This window comes from Callospermophilus lateralis, chromosome 11, assembly GCF_048772815.1.
Source record: "Callospermophilus lateralis isolate mCalLat2 chromosome 11, mCalLat2.hap1, whole genome shotgun sequence".
NCBI classification, from domain to species: domain Eukaryota; kingdom Metazoa; phylum Chordata; class Mammalia; order Rodentia; family Sciuridae; genus Callospermophilus; species Callospermophilus lateralis.
In genome coordinates this window covers 31,089,188-31,103,055 of record NC_135315.1, presented here as the reverse complement: position 1 = coordinate 31,103,055, position 13,868 = coordinate 31,089,188, and the positions used below count along the sequence as shown (strand labels likewise).

Below are 13,868 nucleotides of genomic sequence, written 5' to 3'. Positions count from 1 at the left end.
TGGGTCTTAGGGGGCATTTAACTCTCCAACATGGGGCATCGTGGGAAGAACACACCTTGCTGGTTTGAGCACAGAAGATTGGACTGTCCCTCAGCATCCTAATAGGACTTGATTTTCCATCTCTGGATCTCACTTTCCTCATTTGTAAATGACCCTAGGGCTTTTGGGTGACAGTGCTTAGTCACAGCTTACCCCTCACTCTTTATCCCAGCCCACGAGGAAATTGCTGTTATCTCCTTTTAACAGGTGAAAACAGAAGTTCAGAGAGGGTAAGTGGCTTACCTAAAGTGACTGTGTCAGAGAGATCTGAAGTCAGGAGTTGAACCCTGGACTTTCTGGTTCCAAAATCAGCTGGGAAAAAAAAAAAAAAACACAAACAAACAGCAAAACAACTTTGTAGACTGGTAAATGGGCTTTGGAAAAATGTCCTAAAATAGGCAAATGTAAGAGATGATTGGTACTCAGTGAAACAGGAGCATAGACTGCATCTATAGGTAAATACCCACAGACGACTAAAGAACGTACTGGAAAGTCTGTTGAAATAAACATCACGTGCACCTTCTGAAAGTCAAGCCTTGGAATTCATCTTGCAGAGGGATAATTTCCTTCCTCAGGATGAAAAAAATCACAGGGATTCAGAGGAAAACATTTTAGCAGTGGGTTCTTATTACATCCGAGAGTCAGACACACTCAGCGTCACCTGGCAAGTCCTATTAGTTGAAGCATCAACAAGCATTGAGACTGACGGACTTGGCTGCCCTCAAGTAGGGCTGACCCAGCCTGGAGGATCCGTTCAGCCACAGGCAGAGAGAGGCCAGGCAGGATGAAGAACCCGACAGCGCTTGTGCTTGCAGTCGCCTTACTGGCTTCCTTGGCAGGTGGGCACAGACTCGGACCACACCACCTGTTTCTGTGCTACTGCACTAACCTGGAATAGCAGTGTGTCTGGTACTTTTGAAATATTGTTTCATTTCAAGTAGTATATTAGTGTATATTGAATAGATATTTCATCTCCCTCCCTCTCTCTCTCTCTCTCCCTCTCTCTCTCTCTCTCTCCTCTCTTCCTTCCTCCCTCTCCTTCTTTCTTTTTTTTCTTTCCACTAGGGATTGAACTCAGGTGCACTCGACCACTGAGCCACAGCCCTAGCCCTTTTTACTTTTTGTGACAGGGTCTCATTGAGTTGCTTAGGGCCTTGCTAAGTTGCTGAGGCTGACTTTGAACTTGCCATCCTCCTGCCTCAGCCTCCCGAGCCGCGCTCTGTGGCTGTTTCCCTTCCTTCCCTCCCTCCCTCCCTCCCTTCTTTCTTTCTTTTCCTCCCTCAATCCCTCCCTCCCTTTCTTCCTTCTTTCTTCTCTCTCTTTTTTTTTTTTTTTCTGTAAGATCAGGCTTCCAGAATTGCTAACATAAGGGAGAAATTCTTTTTCAATGTCTTAAAGTATTTGAGAAATTATTCTAAAAAATGCTGATGAATCTTTAACTGCTTTTGGAATTCACACGAGATCACCAATATCTGATAGAGTTTGGTTCTGTTAATAGCTTTTCCTATTTGCATGTGATTACCAAAACAATATGATTTTATTAACACAGTATTTTCTTTGAGGGGCTTGTGGGATGACTGAGTTTACATAATCTTATTGTCCCTGGGAATGGTTCAATAACAACTTTCAACTCATTTTTGCCTATTGAGGATTTAAAAAAGAAAATCCCACTGGAGGGAACTTAAGAGAAATGCAGACCAGAGAACTGGAGAAAATGTCTTAAAAATATGTTCATTAAGTTCATGCCCAGTTTTAAAGGAATGGGACATTGAAATAGGTAAATGGTTTTACATTTTGTGCAGCTTTTTTCTGAGTTAACTTTATGAGAAACTATTTTAAATTCTTCTCTGAGCCTTCTGGGATGCTGTGTCCTTTGGGACAGGTTCCTCAGAGAGAAGTTTTGTATTTTAATTGAAGTTGAACTTGCAAACACTTTGTCTGGGACTGTGGAGATGCAGCATGAACTCCTGAGAGTCCCTGAGGCCCCTTCCCGATATTTTTCAGAGGCTTCTCCGATTGTGAGTGAAAAACAGGCCAAACAGCTCCTGAGATCCCGGCGACAGGACAGGCCCAGCAAACCTGGATTCCCTGACGAGCCAATGCGGGTGAGTGTGGGCCCTGGCAATTTGAAAGAAAATGCTACCTGCTGGATGCTCATTTACCTTGAAACTAAACTGGGTGCTGGTCCCAGTACGGGCTGCAGGATGGAGGTCCTGTTACTGTCTCAGGTTTAATATACATGCACTCTCAAACTCTTTTTTGTGGTGTGGGGGGGTACTAGGGATTTAGCTCAGGGGCACTGGACCACTGAGCCACATCCCCAGTCCTACTTTGTATTTTATTTAGAGTCAGGGTCTCACGGAGTTGCTTAGCGCCTTGCTTTTTTTCTGAGGCTAGCTTTGAAGTCATGATCCTCCTGTCTCAGCCTCCCGAGCCATTGGGATTACAGGTGTGCACTACCACACCCAGCCACTCTCAAAATTTACCTGTGTTTTTATCTCTCCTGGAGGTGCCAGCTCCACTTACCTATTGTGAATGGGGTATTTAAAATAGAGGTGGCAGGGCTGATGGTGGAGCCCCCGTATGCTGAGTGGGCTGTGGAGTGTTACACCCCTGACTTGGTTGCTAGGGAGCTGTACCCTTTAACTGATTCTAACCTCACTTTCTTCTGTATGGGCCCCAGGCAGACTGGACCAGTATCCTTGGCCCATGATGGTCTGTCCAGGCAGGCAGAATCTGAGTCACAGCTGCCCGCGGGGTTCTGCCCTGCCCTGTCCCTCTGATTTTGGTCTTTGGCCTCAGCTCTGCTCTGTGACTTCACGGTGTCCCCCTGCCGAGTCTTTCTTGCTTTCATATTGTCAATTTAGTGGACGCAGTTAGACCTTGCCATGCTCCTCCCAGCACAGTTCTGGCCTGGCTGGGTGCCTCCCGTGGCTGAAGCAGTCCTGACATTCCTGGTATTTCTACCCCAGAAGGTAAGTAGCAGTGACTCAGCCAGGTCAGGAAGCCGGGGAGTGTCTCTGTGGTCCAGGCTGGTCTCCCATCCTGGGCCTCTTCGACTGGGCACCAGCTCAGCCTCTTTTCAGAGTTCCATGTGGAGGCCCAGAAAGTCACACTCCCCTTCACACCCTGCAGATCTTGGTTATTTCACTGATAAGCCTCTATTGGATGCTGCCTGGCACAACCCTGGGGAGGGCCGGCTGGGGTCACACTGCACTTGAATCTCTTCATTTTCCATCTGGGTAATTTTGGGGAAGTTTCCTATATGTTTCTGCACTTCAGTACCATCTTCTACAAAATGGGGATAACAAATTTTATGACTTATATTACTGTAATAGCTCTATAAATAAAATGTAAAATAACTCTTTTAAGAGGATACAACAAAGTAGTTCACAGTAAAGCCCTTAGAACAGCACTCAGCAAGTGGGAACAATTCCTTTGCCAGGTGCTGAGCTGGGTGCTCAGGCCATAGCAAGAGTCTTTGAGGTCTCTGCTGGGTCCTGTGAGACAGGGAAGGGAGCCCATGGCTCTGACTCAGCGGGGGCTTAAAAATGAATCAGCACTTCAGCTGTCAAGGAGAGGAGGATGCCTGGAGTGAGGGCCTGAGGGGAGGCAAACTTCGCATGCACAACTTTCACAACTGAAAGACAGTTGTAAAGGAAAACTCACCCACCTACATTTCTATTTATAAGTGTGTGTATGTGCTTGTGTGTGTGTGTGTGTGTGTGTGTGTGTGTGTGTGTAGGGAGACATGTTGCCAGACAAAAAGGACAATGTTTGCTGGGTGATAAGATTTGGGACAAATTTTTTATCTTCATCTTTACACTTGATGCAGTTACTCGGAGTATTAGTTTCGTAAAGCTGCTATAACAAAGGACCATGCACACCATTGTGGTGTTGCAGTGCTTGTCTTCAGTGAAGGCTCAGGTAGTAGCCTAACATTATGTCACAATGCTATGTTCTCTCCCTCTCTTCATCTGCTCGAGTAGGCATCCGATCATCTCACATCATCACTACAAGAAGGGTAGGGGGCACTTGCCTAGCAGGTTGGAGGCCCTGAGTTTGATCCCTAGCATCACACACACACACACACACACACACACACACACCAAAAAAGGAAAAAACAAAACAATGGTGGGCGCAGTGGCGCACATCTGTAATCCCAGTGGCTCTGGAGGCCGAGACAGGAGCATTGCAAGTCCAAAGCCAGCCTCAGCAAAAGCAAGGCACTAAGCAACTCAGTGAGACCCTGTCTCCTAATAAAATACAAAATAGGGCTGAGGATGTGGCTCAGTGGTTAAGTGCCCCTGGGTTCAATCCTCCGTACCCAAAACAAAATAAAACAAGCAAGAAGAAGGATGAATACAGTACAATAACAAATTTTGGGAGCTGGGGATGTGGATCAGTGGTGGAGCACTTGCCCAGCATAGCTGAGGCTCTGGGTTCCATCCCCAGCAATGTAAAAAAAAAATTTTTTTTTTTTTTTTTGAGAGTGAAAGAGAACACATTTACATAACCTTTATTATAGTATATTGTAATTGTTTTATTTTATAGTTAGTTATTTCTGTTAATTTTCTACTGGGCCCAAATTAAATTTTATCATAGGAACTACAGAATGAAATTGACCCAATTTACTATGTACACAAACAAATACACCCAGTGAATTCCACCTTTGTGCATACCTATAAAGCACCAATTAAAAACCAATGAATAAATAGAAGAAAGATCAACAGAGTAGAGGAAGGGAACATGGAGGGGGAGAAGGGGAAGGAAGGAGGAAGTACTGAAATGTAGCAAATTATATTCCATACATGTATCATTATGTCAAAATGAACCCCACTATTATGAATAACTATAATGCACTAATAAAAATATTTTAAAAATCATCTTATGTCTGTACGTATAGGAAAAAGCAATGTATATAGGGCTCAGCACTACTTGCAGTTTCGAAATTTTAAACAACAGTATGCTTTGGGTATTATGTGTATAATTAAAAAAAATTGAAACCATTCACATTTGTCGTAGAAAAATTGGAAATCAAAAAGAGTCAAAGAATAAAGGAAAATCACCTATAGTTCTACTCTCTCTCCCTAAAGAGCATTGGCATTTGAGAATGTATTTCTTTCTACTCATTTTGTGTGGGCGTATATATTTCTTTGTATGTTTTTAAAAAAGATAATCTATAGTTTTGTTTCTTGATTCTTATTACTATATCACACACATTTCTTCATATATATGTGTGTGTGTGTGTGTGTGTGTGTGTGTGTGTGTATTTTATGTATTTATTTTTTGTGGTGCTAGGGATTAAACCCAGGGCCTTGTGCACTCTACCAACTGAGTTTTATCCCCAGCCCACATTTCTTCATATTTTAATGGAATATTTATAACCATAATTTTGCTGATTTATTACCTTTTATTACTCCCTCATTGCCAATATTTTCCTATCATAAACAACATTTCAATTTTTTTTTTTAATAAAATGCTTTGCTATGAGTACATTTCCGGAAAATTGGTTGTTAGGTCCAAGGACCCTACTGTTTCAAAAAGTTCTTAGTATCTATTATTGAATCACTTTGCAAAAGAGCTCCTACACTCTATGTTCCTGTCCTCCGATAGAATGCTCTAGTAGGGATTTTAGGGTGAAGCTATGGTGAGAATGAGATTATGGTGCTCAATTGGAGACCTGTGGCTGTAGCTAGGGCAGGAGGAGAGGGTGCAGAGAGGGAGGGTAGGAGTAAAAAGCATTGTGGGGTTCCGCAGGGCCAACACAGTGCCACACTGACAAAGGGTGGCTGGGGAGAGAGGCAGCTTATGTGGGATGATGGTGTGTTTCAGGTTCTTCTCTCATGGCACCTGCTCTCGTCCAGTGGTTAACCCTTATTCACTCGGAGAGGCTCGCTTTAATTGATGCCCTTTTTGAGGGGGCTTCCTACTGCCTCTCCTCCCCCTAATGAATCAGAACACCTCTCTGGCACTTGCAGCACAAGATTGTTCTTTTTGGCATTTTTTTGGGTCTCTCCTAATATTCTGCTCTAAATTGCTTGAAGAGATGGACTGCTCGTTTCATTTTTGGGTCCCCAGCACCAAATACACTGTGGCGTTACTAAATGCTTAGTACTTATCTCCTTTACTTTATCTGCTTCTTTCCCCGGGTGTGGGGGGGGGCGAAGTTTTGTGGGATATGATTCTTCTGTAGAACCTGGAGGTTATTTCAAAGAAGTCTTTTCTATCGTCTCACTTAAACTCATTACACCCCTCTTACTCTTCCCAGATTTTAGGGAAGAAAATATCTGCCCATCATGGGGGTGAACCCTGGAGATTCTTTAAAGAGATGTTTTTTGTGATTGTGTTCAAAAGAACTTGCATACCTGGGGATAAGTCTTCCTAGAAAGCTTGCCATTTTGGCCTGTGTGTCTTTAAGAAAAAATATTTTTTTGGGGGGGTACCAGGGATTAAACTTGGAACCCTCCCATACTAAGCTACATCCCCAGCCCAATTTTAAATTTTATTTAGACACAGGGTCTCACTGAGTTGCTTAGGGCCTCGATAGGTTACTGAGGCTGGCTTTGAACTTGCGATCCTCCTGCCTCCGCCCCCCCCCCCCCCCACCAGCTGTTGGGATTACAGGCGTGTGTTGCCATGCCTGGCTAAGGAATGTTCTTGTTGGGCAAATATAAATCCTATTAGCTTTGTTATAAGTCATCTTTGTAAAATATGCCTTCACGCTCAGGCCTTTGACAAATGTATGTAGTAACCCATTACCCTTTTGTTCCCATGATCTCAAAGATGATTCTGAGTGACCGAGATGTAAATCACACTCACCAGCCAGACTGACGATGGGTGGAGCCTTCAGGGTCCCAGGGTAGTTCAGTTCCGAGCCACCATCCAGCCTCTGTGATTACCTTGCTTTTACTAATGAGCAAAATAGTTTTTCCAAATGTTGACGGACTTCTATTTCTGCCCAAATGTCACAGAAAAGATTTTGCCTTTTGGGAAAAATTTCTGCCTTGATAGATTAACTATCTACTTTGTGATTCTCGGCTTAGATCTGGTTTCGGAGCATACTTAATTTCATTATCACACCATTCCAGTGCCGTCATAAGGGTCTATTTCTAATTTCTATTCTAATTTACTGGGGAAATTATTTACTTAAGTTATTGCCATTGGCATTTGACATGGAACACAAATACTGTTTTTGTTTCGTTTAATTTCCCCTGCCCCCGAGAAAGGAATCTAAAGAAATTAAATCCATTTTCCATCTACCCTTTCTTTCTTGGTCCAGGAACATTTGAGATTATCATTAATGTGGGTCATTTCTAACCCAGCCAAAGCAATTGTTGAATTTGTGTTTTTTTAGCAGATTTGCCGTTTGACTTTTCCTTTTTTGACTAATGATCGCTTTTAAGACTTCCTGGCACATTCTCTTTCATAACATTTTAAATAAATAGTGAAATGTCATGGAAACCGGTGCTGATTTCTTTCTTTTTCTCTGTGTGTATTGTGGTTGTTTTTCTTCTACGATGATTTTAGCTGCTGTTTAGGAGTGTGAGATAGATAGTCCTTTTGAATGCTTTTTTATGTACCTTTGGCGTGGGCCACCACCACAAGCAGATCGACACGGGTGTCGAGGAAACTTCCAAGGAGGATTTAGTAAGATTACAAAGAAAAAATACAGGCTTTTTTTTTTTTTTTTTTTTTTTAAATCAATTTGTTCATTTGTATGTTTCCCTAATGAGTTGTCCTGAGGTCCTACTTTGTGTCAGTCACTAGGTGTACCTCAATTACTGCCATCAAAAAACTTTCTGGGCCAGAGGAGGTAGTACATACCTGTAGTCCCAGCTTCTCAGGTGGCTGAGGTGAGATGATCACTAGAGATCAGGAGTTCAAGACCAGTCTGGGTAACATAGCAAGACCCCATCTCTCTGTCTCTCTCTCTCTCTCTCTCTCTCTCTCTCTCTCTCTCTCTTTTTTTTTTTTTTTTTGGTACTGGAGATTGAACTCAGGGAAGCTTGACCACTGAGCCACATCCCCAGTCCTATTTTGTATTTTATTTAGAGACAAGTTGCTTAGTGCCTTGCTTTTGCTGAAGCTGGCTTTGAACTTGCAATCCTCCTGCCTCAGCTTCCTCTGTGGCTGGGATTACAGGTGTGCACCACCTAGTTCAGCTAAGACCCCATCTCTTAGAAAACAAAACAAAACAAAACAAAACACTGACTGGATATTTGGCTGAGGAGAACTAGGTTTAACTGAAGAACAATGCAAATGAGCATCTAATTGCAAAAGAGGCTGTATATTACTGGTGACATTGTTCATAGCCTCAGGGATCTCATCAGCAATGCTATTAAGTATTGGGAAACTGTCAAGCTCATGGTAGCTGGTGTAAGTTTTCTAAAACTCTAATTTCCTCCTGAGAGCTCAAATTATATTATTTCTCAGCAAATACTGTCAATCATTTTTCTTGAGTGACAGACTGTTGGCTCATGTTCAAGATGTCACCAAACGCACCTATGAAGCACAGTTAGTTCAATGGATCACTCTCTGCTGCCTCCCTGGGCATTCTTCTGGAGAACTAGTGCTTTCAGGATTTTTTTTTTTGTATTTCTGTAACTGTGAGTGTGGAAATGAAGAATCCAACAGCCATGAGCACAGTAGGTACCTGGGCCGAGATTCCTGCCGACGTGCGGTCATTTCACCCACCGCTACTTTGGCACATCAGTTCAGATCTGATACAGAAAGAAGGCAAATTAGGCCCAAATATTATTCTAAAAATAATTTAGGCCTCATGAATCTCCAAGGGAGTATAGACCACACTTTGAGGAAGGCTGCTCTGTGCTTTATTCGACAAGCCATTACAGAAAGTTACCTGTGTACCATTTCCTGGAAAAGATGCTTTCCTCAAAGTGTACTCAGATCTTGCTTTATCTGATAGTAACTAAAATGAATGGCTAACATGTATCGGATTCCAACTATGTGCCGGGAATGTTGTGCCAAACCCCTCAAATATCAGGTCCCCCTCGGGAAATCGGGTAACTTAGGAAAATTCAATAAAGAGATTTTTGCAGGGATGTGGATAGACTACAGGGGAAAAATGATATAGAACCCATGGCTAAGAACCCCTAGGCAAGGAGGATTAAGGGTTGGAGATGGTTCCTGCACCTAGAGAAGGCAGCTCCCAGGAGCTGTGACCTTGAGGAGGGTAATGCAGCCACCTGCTCTGGCTCCTCTGAAGGAGCCAAGGTACTAAATACCCTGTCCTCAGTCCTCCAACCTCCTGCTGGTGCCTCCATTGATCAAACCCAACTGGAAGCCATAGAACAAGGGCATCTGGGGTTATAATTCGTCTGGGTCACAGGGCCAGGTGAACAGGGAGAGAGAATGGATCAGGAGGGTGAATGCAGGCTACTTATTTGGCACTGAACTTTATTTGTATTCTCATTTAATCTTTTAATCTTTTTTTTTGTTTTAAGTGGTGGTAAGGGTGCAATCCAGGTATTAATGCATGCTAGGCACAAGCTCTATCACTGAGCTCTGGTTTAAGATTTTTCTGCTATAGATACAGACCAAAATAATTTAATCGTGTCATAAATACTGTATTAACCCCGGTGTCTGCTTTCTCCCAAGGAGAAATGCCAGTTTTCTGAGTAACAGCTGGCTCTTCTGGGTACCTAAATAATATTTATGTGGATCTGTTTCATGTTTTCTTTGCAATGGTTTGCATCTCACCCTTAGAGCACCCAGAATGCTTTTGAAGGAAGGCTGACCCCTGTGGGGCCACCTGGTTCCCTAGGTGGCAGGCTACTGATTGGGTTCTGTAGAAGACTGAGGGCAAGAGGTGTTCTCTGCTCACCCCTGCTCTGCAGATGCTGCAGCCCTCTACGACCAGAGCCACCCACCCCCGTGGGCCACGGCTCCAGCTCTGATGGGATCCTCTAGCCCTTCTGTACCCTGGGCCCTGCAGGCCTAGGTATGGTCCTGGCTCCCTCTATTTCTGGTCCTTGGGTGCTGAAATGATCTACAGTGTTACTGGTAACCTCGCTTACATGGCTATGAGTGGTTTCTTTAAAGTTTCTTCAGGTGAACCATCTGAGGGGAACTTGTGGCTCAAGAGAAGCTCAGAGATTAACAAAGGCTAAATGATAGCTATGGACAGAGAAGGAGGGAGCCTCCCTGATGTGAAGAAAGAGGGAGGGTAGCAGACCCACAGGGAGCTGGCCCCACCTGATGGCTTACTTGTAGGGTCATTCCTAGGTATCCCTGAGGGTTCTGTTGCAGAACCTCCCACAGATACCAAAATCCAAGGACGCTCAAGTCCCTTATACAAAATAGCTTCTGCTTTTCATAGAGCCTCTGTGCATCTTCTGGTATATTCTATATAATCCCTAGGTCACTTATAATACCTAATATAATGTAAATGCTATCATAAATTTGCATTGTTGGGAAATAATGGCAAGAAAAAGTCTGCATATGTCTGGTAAAGTTGTAACCAAGGAGAAAGGATTTTTCTAGATTGTAGTCTACCAAACTTCTCTCAGAATGGTGGCTCCCAGTTACACTCCACAAACAAGCATGGGTCCTGTGGGGACACACCCCCTTAGCAATGGACCCCCTTGATGGTGGGTCTGACTGGTCTTCCCCATGGAGAGACAGGGGCCTGGCAGGTGGTTTTTCCTCCCTGTCTGTCCTCCTACCCTCCCCTGACCAAGCTGTGCCCTCAGGAAGCACAGCCACCCCATGCACACAGGCAGGTCACTGTGGATGGTGCCTCCCTTCACTGCTGCTTGTCCCCACAGGAGTACATGCATCACCTGCTGGCCCTGGAGCACCGTGCTGAGGAGCAGTTTCTGGAGCACTGGCTGAACCCTCACTGCAAGCCCCACTGCGACAGGAACAGGGTCCACCCTGTGTAAGGGCGTGGGCCAGCCCTGGTGCGGCCTGGCTTCTGTTGGAGGTGGGTAGCTGTGGACGGCATGTGCATGGACTGAGACCTTCTGGAACATGGTGAGGGAGCCAGCTGGTAGCTGCTTCTGGGTTGTAGGCAGCAGAACAAGGCAAGAGAGAGACGGGAGCCAGGCAAGAGGAGCCCTGGGGAACACACGGCTCAGCCACCAGGAGATCCCAACTAGAGGAGGGATAGGGCCCTGAAATCCACATCTGGGCTGTGGAGACTCTGGCCTCTCCAGGTGGGGTCAGCATCTGTGGGCTGGACCTGTGGCCTTCACCACAGTCATTCCTATTGTCTCCAAGACCAGACTCCCTGACCCCCGCCCCGTCTCCCCACAGAAGTCCGCCTGCCCTCTACCTTCCCTCTTCCATGGCCTGCCCTTCCAGGCCACCTGCTGCGGGCTGCCCAGTGTTCCCAGCATGCCCTGTGTGCCTCTCCTCTGCTCCCCTGGTCCTGGAGGAGGTTGCCTCTCCCTGACTGTCCCTCTGTCCCCAGCTCCTCCCCACTTTCCAAATCTTGTTAGATGAGGTAACAAAATCCCATCAGAGGTTAAGCCCAGTGTTTTAGTCAGCTTTTTTGCCACTGAAGAGAGAGAGAGAGAGAGACTCCATTGTCCAGATATAAAATATATACCCCATAGCCACGCCCCCAATGCCCCAATGAACCACTTCCTCCAGCCACACCCCACTGCCTCCAGCCACCACCCAGTTAATCCCATCAGGGGTTATTTCACTGATAAGGTTAAGGCTGTACAATTCAATCATTTTTCCTTTATACCTTCTTGTACTGGCTCACACATGAGCTTTTGAGGGGCACCACAGCTAAACCACAACACCCAGTGAATTTTGTTCTTTGTCTGCAATTTTCGTGAATCTAGCAGGACAGGACATAAGTGGGTAGTTAATGGTTAAAAGCAATCTTATATCTTTGTTGTTTATTTCATGCTACTGTCAATCGGGACAGAGATGCTTCCTTTAGAGCATCACTCTATGACTTCCAGGGCGCTAGCATTTGACCTCCTTACCCCTCCCCTCCTCCCCCCCAGGTGTCATTGTAGGACATGGAGGAGCTAACTGAGCAGATAAAGGGACCCATGCCAGGCAGGGACTGGCATGCCAGTCTTCTGACAATTCCAAGTCCTGTGATCTTAACATGGACTGTACTGCTTTGTCCTGTGTGGGGAGGACCCCTGAGGGGAGCTGGGTGTGGGAGAGAGACTGCATGTTTGAGGACTGGGGCTGCGCTGTCACCCCTCTTCCAGTCCTCCCAGCCGAGGGAGCTGTTCTAGGGTGGGCATCCGGGTGTGCCTAGGAGGTCTCCTGACTCCCTGGTGCTGCTTCCCCTGCACCAAGGACCTTTGATTTCCATGATAGGAAGCTCTCTCTTGGCTTCTTCCAGAAAACAGATCAGAAGAGTAGAGAAGTTAGATGCTCAGACTCTGGCCCTGGCCAGAGCGGAGTTCCCCTTTCTGTGTCCCAGCTCTATGACCTTGGGCAAGTTGTTTCACCTTTCTGAGTCTCTGTTTCTGCTTTTGTAAACTGAAATAAGGATGTCCATGGAGTCCGGTGCTCAGTGATTGACTCTTTAAATGGTAGCACTTATTACCGTTGTGTGAGGGAGTGAGGGGAGACGTTTCTGCACCCAGGGCCAGTGAGGCCTCTCTCAGTAGGACAGGCTCTGCTGGGGGCTAGGAGGCCTGGCTCCTGCACATGCAGGTTCCACAGCAGCTTCCACTTACATAAAGATGAGGAGGCAGTGGCTGGAGGGAGGGGATAGCTTGCAATCTGGGGTCAAACAGTTTTCAGATCTTGAGTCCCCAGGTCACTGGCTGAATGGAGAAAAAAAAATGCCTGCTTCTCTCTGTTTCCTCATCTGTAAAGTAAGGATAGTAATGCTACTCCTCGTGGTGGTTCTGAGGATAAAAACTCAATGTTCCAGGCATGGTGGTGCACACCTCTAATTTCAGTGACTGGGGAGGTGGAGGTAGGAGGATCACAAGTTCAAGGCTAGCCTGGGCAACCTAGCGATGTCCTGTCTCAAAATAAAAAATAAAAAGGGCTGGGGATGTTGCTCAGTGGTGGAGCACCCCTGGGATCAATCCCAAGTACTGCAAAAATAAATAAATAAATAAATAAATAAATAAATAAAAGAAAAATAAAAGAAAAGCCAGTGCATGTCACATCTGAGTTGCCTGAGGCCACGGATGAGGTGCTCTGGAAATGACAGCTGCTTGGTCTTCTCCTCCCCTCCTTCACCACCACCATCCTAACATTATTTTCTTCTTTTCCAGCCAGCATCTTGATGAGTAATGACCTGGATAATGCTGCAACTGGTCAAAGCTTCTCTTCCTTTTGATTTTGAACTACAGAAACGGTTGTCTTCACTCCTCGTGGGCTTGGCCCTTGTGGGCAAGCCAAAGATTGCTTTGGGGATGAATGGTGAATATAGTCTGCTTCATTGTACTAACCTGCAGAAATCATTAGAACTAATAGCTCAAGGTGCAGAGCCCCTGCAAGCCTTCCTACCTGTTCTTAAGTGTGGGTGGAGCCAGGGTCTTCCCTGGAGCTGATGGGTGGGTCCTGTAGAGGGGGAGTCGGGCAGGCTGACTGCTCTGAAGACCTCTGGGGTCTCAGGGGTGTCTTGTTCACAGGAATGGACCACACTCCGGGGGGCCTCTGAGATTTTGGTCATCTTTTCTCCTTTTTTTGTGTGTGTGTGCTAATAAACTTGGTGTTAAATCTGCTGTGATGTCACTTTTCTTCTAGTATCAGAAAACTTACTGGTTTTTGAATACACGAATGGATGAAAAATGAACACCTAACAGTTCTGCACACAGGCTTTTTTTTTTTTCTTCTTTTTTTAATTTGCTCAAGGTCAACTCTGAAAA

The 13,868-nt window shown here is 45.3% G+C and overlaps 1 protein-coding gene across 1 annotated transcript; it reads left to right on the top strand.

Annotated features, from left to right (window-relative positions):
* The first annotated feature begins 748 nt into the window (after positions 1-748).
* Positions 749-13,350, top strand: C11H17orf67 (chromosome 11 C17orf67 homolog). Its single transcript, XM_076871734.2, has 4 exons — positions 749-878; positions 2,044-2,144; positions 10,830-10,987; positions 13,272-13,350. Exons 1-3 carry the CDS (start codon positions 824-826, stop codon positions 10,944-10,946), a joined length of 273 nt encoding a protein of 90 aa, XP_076727849.1. The 5' UTR covers positions 749-823; the 3' UTR covers positions 10,947-10,987; positions 13,272-13,350.
* Positions 13,351-13,868: the final 518 nt, after the last annotated feature.